This window comes from Oncorhynchus keta, chromosome 17 (genome assembly GCF_023373465.1).
Source record: "Oncorhynchus keta strain PuntledgeMale-10-30-2019 chromosome 17, Oket_V2, whole genome shotgun sequence".
In the NCBI taxonomy this organism is placed as follows: Eukaryota; Metazoa; Chordata; class Actinopteri; order Salmoniformes; family Salmonidae; genus Oncorhynchus; species Oncorhynchus keta.
The window spans coordinates 5,457,450-5,472,409 of NC_068437.1; the positions used below are offsets into that span (position 1 = coordinate 5,457,450).

The following is a 14,960-nucleotide window of genomic DNA, read 5'->3' on the forward strand; positions in this document are numbered from 1 at the left end:
AAATCCGACAGTGTGTCTGCATGGAGAGTCTCCTCAATGAATGGAGAAAAGGTGTATTTATCCCGGGTGTGTCCCATTTCGCTGACGACCCTCCCAGCTCCGCCCACCGACATCCTAATAAGGAAAACAAGAGCAAAGAGAAAGAATTCGGCAGACAGAGTGGGAGGGTCGTCACAGAACTAAATGAAAGTCACTGACTGTCAGACTCCTGTCTTGTCCATTGTATGCTCTGTCAGAACTCAATAAACTCACACACAAACACTGACTGTAAGGCGTCCTTCTCTCTCTCTGTCTGTCTCCCTCTTTCTCTCTGACTGGAAGAAATGGTGCCAGCCTCTGAAAGAGTGAGATCCCTTTGTTCTTCAGGGGACAGAGGACGCAAGGCCAGCAGACAGGCACACAGCGAATGAGCCAGCTAGCAAGCCAACGAGGCAGGCAGACAGACAGCCAGGCGGACGAATGGACAGAGACAGACTCTTCCTCCTGACACAGAGAGGACTGTCTGTGTGTGTGTGTTCCTGTTAGGCCACAGAGAGATAGGCTGCTGTAACCATGGAGAGATTTTCCAAGATGCTGCAGCCATCCAAGCATGACTCCCCTCTTGTCCCGACACCTACGAGTTGGAGCTTGTCCCGGCCTGGGAGTTGGGCTCATTAGGGTATTCCCAGCTGGACATTGTTCAACACTACTCTTGTTCTATTTCTATGGCAGTAGCACTGTATAAGAAAGGGTTCTCTGACCAGGTAGAACCTTTTCACCTAACAAATAACCATTTTCTTTCATAGAAAGAAATTGGGGCGGCAGGGTAGCCTAGTGGTTAGAGTGTTGGACTAGGAACCTAAAGGTTGTAAGTTCAAATCCTGAGCTGTCGTTATGCCCCTGAACAGGCAGTTAACCCACCGTTCCTAGGCCGTCATTGAAAATAAGAATTTGTTCTTAATTAACTGACTTGCCTAAAGTTAAAATAGAGAAGGTGTTAAAAAAATGTTCTGAAGAAGTTCTGGATAAAAAAGGTTCCATGAGGAACTCTCATCCCTGTTGTGCAGAGGAAGAATCCTAATTTATAAGTGGATGGCTGGAGGTCAGAATGCTATCCAGAGGAACAGAAGCTGCTCCAGTTTCAACTGTTCTACCTGCGGCTATGGAACCCTGACCTGTTCACCTGATGTGCTACCTGTCCCAGACCTGCTGTTTTCAACTCTCTAGAGACAGCTGGAGCAGAGACACTCTGAATGACCGGCTATGAAAAGCCAACTGACATTTACTGCTGAGGTGCTGACCTGTTGCACCCTCGACAACCACTGTGATTATTATTATTATTTGACCCTGCTGGTCCTCTATGAACATTTGAACATCTTGAACATGTTTTGTTATAATCTCCACCCGGCACAGCCAGAAGAGGACTGGCCACCCCTCATAGCCTGGTCCCTCTCTAGGTTTCTTCCTAGGTTCTGGCCTTTCTAGGGAGTTTTTCATAGCCACCGTGCTTCTACACCTGCATTGCTTGCTGTTTGGGGATTTAGGCTGGGTTTCTGTACAGCACTTTGATATATCAGCTGACATAAGAAGGGCTTTATGAATAAATGTAATTTGATTTGATTAAGTTAAACAACAACCAGCAGTTTATAGGCTACGTGTGAGGGGAAGGAGGGTGTTTGCATCAAACGGCACCCAATTCCCTACATATATAAGGAACAGGGTGCCATTTGGGACATCACGTGTTGTGTAAGAAGGTATTACTTAAAATAGTCAAGGGCCCTAGAGGCCACCTGTTACCTAACTTCCTGGAGGTTAGTGGGGTTAGGGCATCAGAGATGGATAGATATAGCTGCTAAACCACTCTCTCTCTACGATGCATTCGAAAAGTATTCAGAAACCTTAACCTTTTCCACAGGAGTCACTACAGCGTGATGGGACAAGGACATCCCGGCCAGCCAAACACTCCACTAACTCAGACGATGCTGGTCCAATTGCAGGTGGTCTCATTGGTCTCCCGGTCACAGCCGGCACAGGTCTCGAACCAGCATTTGTAGCAATGTAGTTTGCACTGCGATGCAGTGTCTTAGACCACTGCGCCACTCAAGAGGCTCCTATAAAGTTTTTAATGCTTATCAATTGCCTTACACAATGTATCAAAACACTAAAATATTACACAGGCTTCTTAAAGAATTTAATTTAAATGTTACATTTATTTTTTGTTCACAGAAACGTTGAGAAAATATGGAAAAATAAATAATGAAATGTTAATGACATAAAGCCGCCCGTGTAATCATCTGCCAGAGAGTAGCCCCAATCTGCCCGAGCCCCAAGTAATACATTTGGGACAGATAACTCACACCTGAATCAGCCCGAGTTCAATCCCCACATCGTAGCCATAAGTAATACTGCTGAAGGCGGTCCAGACTCGGGCCACATGACGTCGGCCGAGTCCGACTCTCAGCCGGAATCGGCCCAAATCCACCTGTGCTAGCTGGGCAGTTTCCAGTAAACATCAGCTGTTGACAATCTATTGATTAACCAGAGAAGATGGAACGTGGTTACATTGTTGCAATGAATGCATGAACAGCGTGGAAGGGAAGGAAACTGTCTAATAAAAGAATCACCCTCTTTGCAACACTTTGCTTAGGCCTCTTCACACTTCATTCACTGAATGAATGGGGTTTTATGTGTGTCTTATTACTAGGCTACCAAAAGCAGCCATTCGATCGGTAAGCCTAGTGTGGTGTATGGACTATCGAACTTACTCTCGGTGATCTTCTGCAAGCCCAATACGTCCTCAGGAGTGATCGCCATGTTCCCGAGCAGTTCCTCTTCCGTGGTCGCCGGTACCCCCACATCCATTGAGTTGCAGCCTTTTTTTACTTTCATTGCTGCTGTTGGGTTCTGGTTTGCGTTCGGGCTCGGGCTCGCAGTGGCCGTTGATGTTGTTACTGCTGCTTCCTCTGGTATCTCTTCTGACACAGCAACTGCCAGGATTATTACCGGTGGACTTCTTAGCGCTCAACGGTCCCGGCTGTTGCTTCTGCTGGTGCAAGAATAGCTCATTCTCTGTCTCTCCTCCCCCTTCTCCTAGCCCATGCCTGTAAGATACAAAACAGTCATCCTCCCTCCCTCTCCAAAGCCTGCACAGCTGCTGTCTGTAGCTCCTTGGTGCTTAATTCAAAGCCCTTCTTATTTCCGAGTTGAAGTCTGCCGTCTGCAGGAGATGATACTGCTATAGAGTTGCTCTCTCTCCTCCTAACATCGAACAAATCCACCTACAGCGCACTGTATGGCTGAAACAGTCTCTGGTGGGGTCGTCTGCGGGCTTGCAGCTGCCTGGTAAAGATTGCAAGGCAAAGTGAGCGTTGTGCCTTTTCGTCGTAATTGGACAAAGGGAAGTGGCACTGGTTGAGATCCAAATGCCCAAACTGCAGCTTCTCCGACTAACATGTTGCATTTAAAAACAATGCAAGGATTTAGAGATCTGATATAATATTTTGTTTGATCCCTATTGGGCGCTACCCCTATCTCTCAATTATGTATGGTCCATTTGGATGTCACTCCAAAAATGTTTTGCCATGTCAGCTGAAAGGATACTGCCTGCTGATTTCCATCAAGAGAAGTCAATTAGGCCTATTGGTTTGTCAGAGGACCAAACAGATACATGAATCATGTGGGGTAGGCCTATAAACCTATATAGCCTAAATTTCTCCAGATTGTTTCATTATTTGCAGCAGGTGCATTAGGTAGTGCAATTGAGTAATAGGTCAGAACCACAACACTGAATGCCTTAGTAGTATTTCATTTGTCTCTCTAGACGTACTGGTTACCTCACACAATGTACCAATATTCCAGCTTGCCTAGGTAGCAGGTAGCAGGCGTAAAAAGATGCCTAAACGGAGTTCCCACTTCCATTTTTCAGGGGAAATGGAAGTTAGGTTGAATATACTGTACCCTGAAAACCTGTGGAGAGTGGGTTTGACTTTCCGAGACTAGTATTTCATTGGATACCACAGCCTATTAGTACCCTACCCTGTACTGACCAGACCGTGTAGTGTCACTGGACTAGACAGCAGTCTATACATAATTTGAGGTTATTTCCTATATGGTCATAGGTTGTGTATTAATAAAGTGGCCTTCTCTCCTTGCCTCTGCAATAAAGCAAATGCCAAAGGTTTGCAAAAGGTTTGCATTCATCTGGCCGGCCTGTTCTTTCAGATCGGTGAGAAGGTTGGTGCATGGTTATTAAAATGTACCATATGGTAAAATGGACAGGCCTATGCCAGTATGGCCAATGACATAGAGTCTAGTCCTTGAGATTTACAGTGAATATCCCAGACATTCTGGAATGTCAAACAGATTCTGGAATGTCACAGTTGTTCCACAAGTTCTCACTCATCCATGAGGAAATCCTCTCATTCATCCATGAGGAAATGCTGCATCCTACAGGCCAGCTGCCTCTACTGCAGAGCCAGTCACAGTGGACATTTCAGAATGGGTTTGTCATGGTTTGCTTTGTCATCCAGGCTGAAAAGGAGCATTTTCACATTTTTCCTGAAGTCCATTTGTAAAAAAAATACATTGCTGAGTTTGTTTACTAGAATACATTTCCATAAAAGGTGCAATAACGGAAAGAGAACACTGCAAAAGAAAAGGGCGGACTCGTATGATTGTGGAGAATTATTAGCAGTCTTTTCTTTGTGGATTATGTTGAGCTTTTTCACCCCCCAAAAAATGTTTGCAGCAAGAGAAGAATCTGTTCATCCTAAACAAACAGCAACCTGTGTACATTTTCATCTGATAAGGTGGTTGTGTTTCTTAGCACAGGTCTAAGGCGTGTGTGTGTCTGTGCGCCTGCGTGTGTGTGTGTTGAATGGCTGATGTCTGTATACGGTAGAGTATATATGGTCACAGAGAGCTCCTCCCATAGGCTTGCTGACAGTGCTTGTCTCTTTGTCACTTCTGGGCTGCTAACATCAGCAGAAACACTCACCGACACACACACAGAGGAATACATGCTAAGGGTGTCACACGGACGCACACACACACTCACGCGCACACACAGACACACACACACACACACACATTGATATGCTTTATACACATACTAGCAACAAAGCCGCTGCACACCGAAACATCCAAAACATATGCATAGACCAACATTCACTGAGAAACCCACACACACACACAAACACACACACACAGAAGTCTGGGCAATTTGCTGACCTCGGTAAGCTGTTCCCAACGAGTTCATTGTTTGGTGAGAGGAGTGGATGGATGGATGCTGTAGCCTCTGTTAGATGTTAAGCATTCTACAGTCCCACCAGTCTCTCGCTATACTGTTTTGTCCCATCTCTGCTTGTTTGCTTTAGCAGCACAATGACATACAGGGGAGAGAGGCATAGAGCCATAGAGATTTAGAATAGGCATTTTTCTATAGCTCTGTCTTGTCTGATCTCCCATTGTACCAGACAGAGCGTGCCTGCTTTGCCTTAAGTGTGGATGTACACCGTACTGTACATGGAAATAATGACAGCTCCACAATTCGTGTTCATTTAGATTGATTGTAAAAAGGAGATGGAAAATTGCTCTGCCTCCAGCATATTGGTAAATGCATGCTTTCTAGAAACTAGTCCAAGACACAGTTTGTCACTGCTTTCAGCACATCCGTTCATTTACTTAGGACAGAGAGGGTACATACACAAGCATATAGACACAAACAGAATACATCTAGGGAGAATCTTGAATATGACTGAAATGTTGATGCTAATGTAAATAATTAGCTACATACTTAACTATGCACTACTTTAGAACACAAACAAATGAACAATGCCTATGTGAACAGTGAGTAACATTGACAAACAACTCTTCTGAAACTCATCCAAAAATGTCAACATTCTCCAGAGAAGAACACATCTATTTTTCTCTCTGTATCCATGGCAACAAGAGCCCTTATTTTTCTCTCTGTATCCATGGCAACAAAAGCTCTTCCTTTTCTCTCTGTATCCATGGCAACAAGAGCTCTTCTTTTTCTCTCTGTATCCATGGCAACAAAAGCTCTTCCTTTTCTCTGTATCCAAGGCAACAAGAGCTCTTCTTTTTCTCTGTGTCCATGGCAACAATAGCTCTTCTTTTTCTCTCTGTATCCATGGCAACAAGAGCTCTTCTTTTTCTGTATCCATGGCAACAAGAGCACTTCTTTTTCTCTCTGTATCCATGGCAACAAGAGCTCTTCTTTTTCTCTGTGTATCCATGGTAACAAGAGCTCTTCTTTTTCTCTCTGTATCCATGGCAACAAGAGCTCTTCTTTTTCTCTCTCTTTTATACCACCCCCACATCTGATATGTTATTAAATCATGGTCCATTCTCACTAGAGATCAGAAATAACCAGCCAGTACCAGTAAACTGTACCAGACTTTACCAGTGCATAGATCTACCCAACCTTTATCCTCCATGGCAGAGACCAGGGTTATATTGCCCCCTCATTACCCCCTGGCATTGTACCACTGCCCCCTCATCCTAACAAATGTCCTTCTACTATTACCAAAATACTGATCAGTTATGTCATTCTGTAGCTCAGTTGGTAGAGCATGGTACCTCTATCTACAGTGGTGTGTCTGTAAGTGTGTCTCTGTGAGCAAATGTGTGTGTGTGTGTGTGCATGTCCATTTACTGAATACACAATTAATCCATATATGTACACTCTTAAGGTATAAAGACCTGCCTTAATTATTTCTGTGTGCGTGCCTGCGTACACCCATGTATGCATATGTATGTGTGTTAACCCCATCTCAGGCAGGTTCAGGCTCAGTAACAATGGATCCCAAAGCAAAGTGCTGACAGTGAATCGGGTGTGGCTGACCCCCTAGCCCCAGGCCCCGGGATGTATATATACCCACGCACACACCTCTCTGGCAGACCGCTCAGTGGAACCCTGTGACACACACAGCTTACGTTTTAGGTAGGTCTGCTAGCACATAGCTCCATGTTTATCTAACAGACTTAATTTAGTCCTACCTGTTTGGATAGGTCTGATCTGATGGGCTTTGACACATAGCTTTTAAAAAAAAATAGATGAACTATAAAGCTGTTTTATCTGAGATTCTCCGTTGACCATGTTTTTTAGTACTGGACGTTAGGCTTCAGGCTTTTACATTTTGTTTTGTTTTATTTGGAGGATTACAATATTACTATTTGAAAGGCTTCAGTTTAGGTGGATCATGGTATAAAATAGGTCTGACAACCATTGAGGCTCTGATGACAGGGAGCTTCAGTGGAGAGGTATGAATGACTGGTCACTATGCATAGATCACTCTGTTTATTTAATAGGGCTGGTCAGGCATCTGTCTCAGGCATTACCTCATGATTCAATGGACTGTGTTGTTCTGTAGTTACAAGTCAGTGGACCAGAGGCTATGGGTCATTCACTGCGAGCTTCAAGACAGGGTGGGATTTCTGGGTGTAGACGTCCTAAAAATATATTTTGTCAAGGATTTACTGAATTATTTACATGTATATCAGACTATTTCCGTGAGAGCTTCTATGTTTTTATACAGTGATGAATGTCTATGTGCAGAGACATGCTTAGAGAAGAATGTAAGTATGGATGATGATGTTTATTCGTTTTAACTCACCTCCCCGTCTCCCTCCCTCCAGGTCAGCACTGAGACAGAAGGACATAATGGCTCTGACCAAACCTATGAATACCATGCCCATGGGCCCATGGAAGATCACAGTGTACGACCAGGAGTACTTCCAGGGAAGACGTATGGAGTTCACCGCCTGCTGCCAAAACATCATGGAGTGTGGCATGGAGAACATCCGATCCCTGAAGGTCGAGTGTGGAGCGTAAGTAGTCCCAAAACCCTTTACAGTGGGCACTAACTAATCACTCTCTCTCCTTATTCATCTCTTCCTTCAATTCTCTCTCCGTCCATCACTGTCTTTCCTTCCTTGATTTCAATCTCACTCTTTTCTTCTTTTACCTCCCTCTCCCTACCTTCCTTGGTCTCCCTACATCGCCCTCTCTCTCATTCCATCTCCCTCCATCACTATTTCCCTTTCTCTCCCCCCCTCTAGTTGGGTGGGTTATGAGCACTCCAGTTTCAGTGGCCAGCAGTTTGTCCTGGAGAAGGGAGACTACCCCCGTTTCGAGGCCTACAGCGGCAGCAACTCCTACCGCATCGAGAGGATGATCTCCTTCAGACCTATCTGCTCCGCTGTGAGTCACTCCACATTATCACAGATCATCGCATTATCATGGCAACATTATCAACAGTATCTACAATACATTAAATCACACTTCAATATCTTTACTTTACTACATAATGAACATAACATACCATCATATTACCATGCCAATGTTACCAGATTATATTTACACTGCATAACATTGTATAACCTTATGATACATTCAATTATCAATAACAATATATGAAATACTATAAGAATGTAAACTGTGTGTTAAAATGTCTCTCTCTTTTCATCTCATCATCTCTCTATCGCTCATCGCTCTCACCATCCCTCTTTTCTCTATCTATCTCCTTCTCTCCATCTCTATCAGAGCCACAAGGAGTCCCGCATTACCATCTATGAGAAGGAGAACATGATTGGCCGCCAGTTTGAGATGTGTGATGACTACCCCTCCCTGCAGGCCATGGGCTGGTTCAACAATGAGGTTGGATCCATGCACATCCAGAGCGGAGCGTAAGTATACTAATGCCATGACAGGGACACTGCCACTTCATACTAAATATACTACCACTGCTACTTCTGTACACAATTGCCACCGACTACTACTACTGTACTACTACTTGTACACTACCGACCCAGACCAATCTCTACTACTAATAATGACTGCTTCTGCAACTCGTGCTACTACTGCTAGTACATTTCTAGCACAGACTCACCTCACAGTAACAGTGTATCTGATTGGCCTGCTCTTGTCTCTCCCTGTAGCTTCGTGTGCTACCAGTTCCCCGGCTACCGTGGCCACCAGTACATCATGGAGTGTGACTGCCACGGAGGAGAGTACAAGTGTTACCGTGAGTTTGGCTCCCATGCCCAGACCCCTCAGATCCAGTCCATCAGGAGGATTCAGCACTGAGCAGGAACCACCTTCATCCCTCCTCTTCTACTCCTCCACTCCTTCTTCTTCTTCTTCTTCTTCTTCTTCTTCTTCTACTTCCTACTCCTCTTCCCACTCTTCTCTCCCCTCTCCTACACCTCCTCTCACATGCCCCTCCCAGTTCCACTAATCAGGCTAGTCAAGGCAGGATTCTGGGCCGGTCCTCAGGTGCTTACTGACGACGTTACATGTTCATGGCACAAAAGGAAAAAACAGACCAAAAAAAAATTTGAAAGAAAGAAAGATAGAGGGAATAACAGAGCTGAGAAAAACAGTACCATGGAAGAATACATTTGCGACTCCTCCCAGAGGCTGGTCGCAGAACTATGAAAACACCTCAGGACCTTTTGCTCTTCTTCATCCATATCATCATCAGCTTCTTTTTCACCATCATCATCACTATTGCCTGTCACTGTGGTTGTCATGGTAAACATTGTATGAGATTGATGAATAAAGAGATTGAGCAAAAGAAAGCGAGAGACAAGACAATGACTGGCTTGTAACTCACACTGCGTTCGTCCTGTCCCACGCGCACACACACACACACACACACACACACACACACACACACACACACACACACACACACACACACACACACACACACACACACACACACACACACACACACACACACACACACACACACACACACACACACACACACAAATATTGGGGAGAGGGGGGATACAGATGAGGCTTGGCTTGGGAATATTGTACTGCATAGTGTCTTGCTTGAAAGGGATGGAGCCGAAGGATTTATGAGGGGGGCGTGGCAGGAGGTAATACAATTTGGTTATAAAATGTTATAGCTGTGGGGTCGCCATGATATGATTACTTTGATCCGAACATGCTCTGATCTTTTAATTTTTTTAATCCATTTTGGCTATATATACGTCACAGAACGTAGGGTTATTTGTTCAGATATGTCTGAGTGAAACAAGATATACCCAGTCAAACAGCTATGGGGCTTGGTCAAGTACCCACCATGTAGATTAAAACACCTGAGAAATCTATCATGGGGTCTAGTCTACTAAAGCCACCAAGAGGGTCCATCCGGATAATGAAGACGCAAAGATTGTGTCATCGCCCAAGAAACCAATGCTTAATTTGAATTCTTCAAATACATCCAGACATGTTGGGGCACGAGTGGAAATGTTCAGATGGTCGTATTGGTGGTGTTTTCATGCCGTCACAACCTATGCTTACATTTTACTCAATGAAGTGAAGGCAAGGAATTTTGTAAGACACAAGGTAGATTTTACCTCAAGTGAACGGAGGCTGTGTTTTGTGTGTCTCAGTCAAAAGATATTCCTAATAGAATAGAAATGTATAGAAATGTATTGAAGGGTTGAGGCTGTCAGATCAGAGTTAATCCCGTCGGATGTTGAAGATCAATTAGAGTGTGACTGTGGGTGGTAGCACCTACGCCCCTGCATCTATCTACCAGAAAAACTGGTTAAAAAGAGAGAAGTCAACCAATCGACACGAGTTGCTTCCAGCAATTGAGGAGTATGTCTCAAGATGATCCACAATGTGACCTCCAAGACTGTGGATCTAGTGACTGGTGTTGTGAGGCCTTGGATGACAACGCAGAGACCGGCTATCCTGACTCATACCTTTACCAAAAAACATGCAACTCTGGATTCTTTTCTGTGAATGAACTACCACTGGCTCGATCAGATTGCTTCAGAAATAGGACCTTTGAATCTAACATACCTACAAAACAATGCGGACAGTTGTCTCACCACCCCCTTTTGTAAAGATTATCAAGGCAACGTTGGCTCTTATTCTGGAACATGTCAATGCGATCAAGCGAAATAAATCATGCATAGGGTGTTAGGTGGCCATCCTAGCCAACTAGAAGCGTATTATTTTAAACGCTACAGTATTTTGAGGACATCGCACAATGACTTTTTACAACAAGACTGAAACACGTCTTGGCCAGGGTTCTGAAAGCTTTTGGTTTTCCACCACTGTCCAAGGGGCAGCTGAAACAATTGTGTGTGATCTCAAGGAAGAACCATACATTGTACAAAGGTTAAGAGAAATCGGGGGAAAACTCCTCGATCAAAAGAGTGAGCAAACTGTTTTACGCTGTGGATATTGGGTTGGTGAATCTGAATCAAAAGCCACTTATTCAACTTTGTTGGAAATCTGACCAAAGTGTTTTGGCTTTGGAGATGAAGGCTATGTTTCACAAAGCTATTGGTTTTCGAGTTGGTGATACAGAATTGGTTTCTAATTACCACTATGTGTAACGATGACGCTCGGAGTCAGGAAGGAGGTAGTAAGTTTAATAATAACAAGAGAGCACCTGGACATGAACACACAAACAACTGCCTGAAGAGTGATGCTAGGGAGTGCTAGATAAAGGGGGAATAATCAGAGTAGTGATGAAGTCCAGATGTGCCTCATGATGGGTTGCCAGGACCGGTGGTTAGTAAACCGGTGACATTGAGCACCGGAGCGGGACAGTAGCCCCCCACCCCCCCAGCCCCTAACCGTGGCTCCAGCCGCAAGACGACACTGGCCAGGACCACGGCCCCGAGGGTGAGGACGGTGAAGGTGGAAGGCAAAGGTGGAAATCTCAGATGATTTTGGGATATACAGTATATCACAAACGTGAGTACACCCCTCACATTTTTGTAAATATTTGAGTATATATTTTCATGTGACAACACTAAAGAAATGACAGTAGTGAGTACTCACTTTTGTGATATACTGTAGAATGTAGTCCACCAGAACCCAACACTGCTGCTCTGGACCGTACCCCTCCAAGTCCACCAGTTACAGGAACCAGCCCCACAGCATTGGGAGTCCAGGAGGGATCTGACAGCATAGACGGGGCATCGTGGGGGACGGCTTCAGCCAGTGGACCAGGAACCACCGGCCTGAGGACGGAAATGAACATGAAAAGTGGGTGAGATCCGTAGTTGGTGGGGAGCTGTAATCTATGTTACCTAGCTGGGCCCCCACAAACTGGGGGCTTCTTGCAGGGTAGGCAGAGTTGGACGTTTCTGGAAGAGAGCCAGACGAGATCACCAGGGTGGAACACAGGGGCCTCATTGTGGTGGCGATCCACCTGCTCCTACTGGCAGCAGACAGCGTACTGGAGCCTCACCTGGGCATTGTTCCAATCCTCTTCTGCACGCCTGAACCACTCATCCACCGCAGGAGATTCAGTCTGGCTCAGGGTCCAGGGAGCAAGGGCTGGCTGAAAACCCAAAACACACTAGAAGGGAGTTAGCCCGGTGGAGTGATGGAATTAATTTTGAGCGTACTCCGCCCAGGGAAGGAATCGGGCCCACTCCCCCTGCCGGTCCTGGCCCACTCCACCTGCAGGAACCTCCGCAGATCCTGGACCATCCTCTCCACCTGCCCGTTAGACTGAGGCTGGTACCCAGAAGTGAGGCTGACCGTGACCTCCAGCTTCCCCATGAAGGCTTTCCATACCCGTGAGGGGATTTGCATGCCACAGTCGGAGACAATGTCTTCCGGAAGGCCATAGTGCCAGAACACCTGTTGGAACAGTGCCTCAGCAACCTGGAGAGTGGTAGGAAGACCAGAGAGAGGGATAAAACGGCAGGAATTAGAGAATCTGTCCACTACAACCATAATAGTGTTGAACCCAACAGACAGAGGGAGATCAGTCATGAACTCCATGGACTAATGGGACCAAGGCCGTTGAGGCATGGGAAGGGGAATGAGTTTTTGTTTCAGCACATATAGAGCATGAATTGAAACAGCAGGCGACGTCATGTGCCAAGGTGGGCCATGTGCCAAGGTGGGCCACTAGTACTTTGCAGAGATGGATGAAATAGTGTGGGTAGTTCTTGGGTGTCCAGTCATGAGGGATGTGCCCAGGTCAACAGCCAATCTCTCACCTCCGTGGGGACGTAGATGTATTCAGGAGGGCAGGTAGCAGGCGTGGGTTCCCTGGCGGATGTCCATATTTAAACTCAACAAAAAAGGAAACGTCTTCTCACTGTCAATTGAGTTTATTTTCAGCAAACTTAAACATGTGTAAATATTTGTTTGAACATAACAAAATTCAACAACTGAGACATAAACTGAACAAGTTCCACAGACATGTGACTAACAGAAATGTGTCCCTGAAGAAAGGGGGGGATCAAAATCAAAAGTAACAGTCAGTATATGGTGTGGCCACCAGCTGCATTCAGTACATCTCTTCCTCAAAGACTGCGCCAGATTTGCCAGTTCTTGCTGTGAGATGTTACCCCACTCATCCACCAAGGCACCTGCAAGTACTTGGACATTTCTGGGGGGAATGGCTCTAGCCCTCACCTTCCGATCCAATAGGTCGCAGACGTGCTAAATGGGATTGAGATCCGGGCTCTTTGCAGGCCATGGCAGAACACTGACATTCCTGTCTTGCAGGAAATCACGCACAGAACGAACAGTATGGCTGGTGGTATTGTCATGCTGGAGGGCCATGTCAGGATGAGCCTGCAGGAAGGGTACCACATGAGGGAGGGGGATGTCTTCTCTGTAATGCACAGCGTTGAGATTGCCTGCAATGACAACAAGCTCAGTCCGATGATGCTGTGACACACCTCCCCAGAACATGACAGACCCTCCACTTCCAAATCGGTCCCGCTCCAGAGTACAGGCCTCGGTGTAACGCTCATTCCTTTGTCGATAAACGCAAATCTGACCATTACCCCTGGTGAGACAAAACTGTGACTCGTCAGTGAAGATCAATTTTTGCTAGTCCTGTCTGGTCCAGCTACGTTGTTGCCGGGGATGTCTGGTGAGAACCTGCCTTACAACAGGCCTACAAGCCCTCAATCCAGCCTCTCTCAGCCTATTGTGGACAGTCTGAGCACTGATGGAGGGATTGTGTGTTCCTGGTGTAACTCGGGCAGTTGTTGTTGCCATCCTGTACCTGTCCCGCAGGTGTGATGTTCGGATGTACCGATCCTGTGCAGGTGTTGTTACATGTGGTCTGCCACTGTGAGGATGATCAGCTGTCCGTCCTGTCTCCCTGTAGCGCTGTCTTAGGCGTGTCTCACAGTACAGACATTGACATTTATTTCTCTGGCCACATCTGCAGGCCTCATGCCTCCTTGCATCATGCCTAAGGCACGTTTACTTAGATGAGCAGGGACCCTGTCCACTTAAAAACCGTTCCACAGGTGCATGTTCATTCATTGTAAACCCTTCACAATGAAGATCTGGGAAGTTATTTAGATTTTTTCAAATGATCTTTGAAAGACAGGGTCCTGAAAAAGGGACATTTCTTTATTGGCTGAGTTTACGTTCCAAAACACGGGAACAACGATATGGGAGGACGGAATGGTGGACTGGAGGGCACTCACAGGACACTCAACCGACGTGGAACTACAAGATAAGGAAAAGCATGTCTTCCAATATTCAGGTGCCCATGCTGTGATTTTCATCCTCAACCAGGAGATGGTGGAGTCATGACGTTGAAGCCACGGGAGGCCGAGAATGATTTTGTTTACGGAAGCCATGGTGATAAGGAAGGCAAGGCTTTCTTGGTGCAAGGGTCCCACCCTGAAGGTGAGTGGTGATGTGCGTGATAGTGCCTGATCCCAATGTCCGTTTATCCAAGGCTTGAACAGGAATAGGAGAGGAGAGCGGGTATGCTGTGATGTTCAGGGAGGAGACGAGGGCCTGGTCAATAAAATCCCCACGGCACCGGAGTCCACTAGAGCCATGGAGACAACACTTGAGGGACAGCCACCCAGTGAAAAGGAAACCAGGAAGGGTATTGAGGAAAACAATGATGAAGCAATACTCACGCCTACCCTGGGAGACAGAGGTTACGGGGCTGTCCCTCTGACCTAGTGGACTTCGGGTTAGG

The 14,960-nt window shown here is 45.9% G+C and overlaps 1 protein-coding gene and 1 pseudogene across 1 annotated transcript; one reads left to right on the plus strand and one right to left on the minus strand.

Moving 5' to 3' along the window:
• The window catches only part of LOC118396332 (protein unc-119 homolog A-like), a 45,273-nt pseudogene extending 41,848 nt beyond the window's left edge, over positions 1–3,425 (minus strand).
• Positions 3,426–6,898: 3,473 nt separating this feature from the next.
• Positions 6,899–9,586, plus strand: LOC118396096 (beta-crystallin A1-like). Its single transcript, XM_035790223.2, has 5 exons — positions 6,899–6,943; positions 7,639–7,830; positions 8,062–8,203; positions 8,546–8,688; positions 8,941–9,586. The coding sequence occupies exons 2-5, from the start codon at positions 7,664–7,666 to the stop codon at positions 9,086–9,088; spliced, it is 600 nt and encodes a 199-aa protein (XP_035646116.1). The 5' UTR covers positions 6,899–6,943; positions 7,639–7,663; the 3' UTR covers positions 9,089–9,586.
• Positions 9,587–14,960: the final 5,374 nt, after the last annotated feature.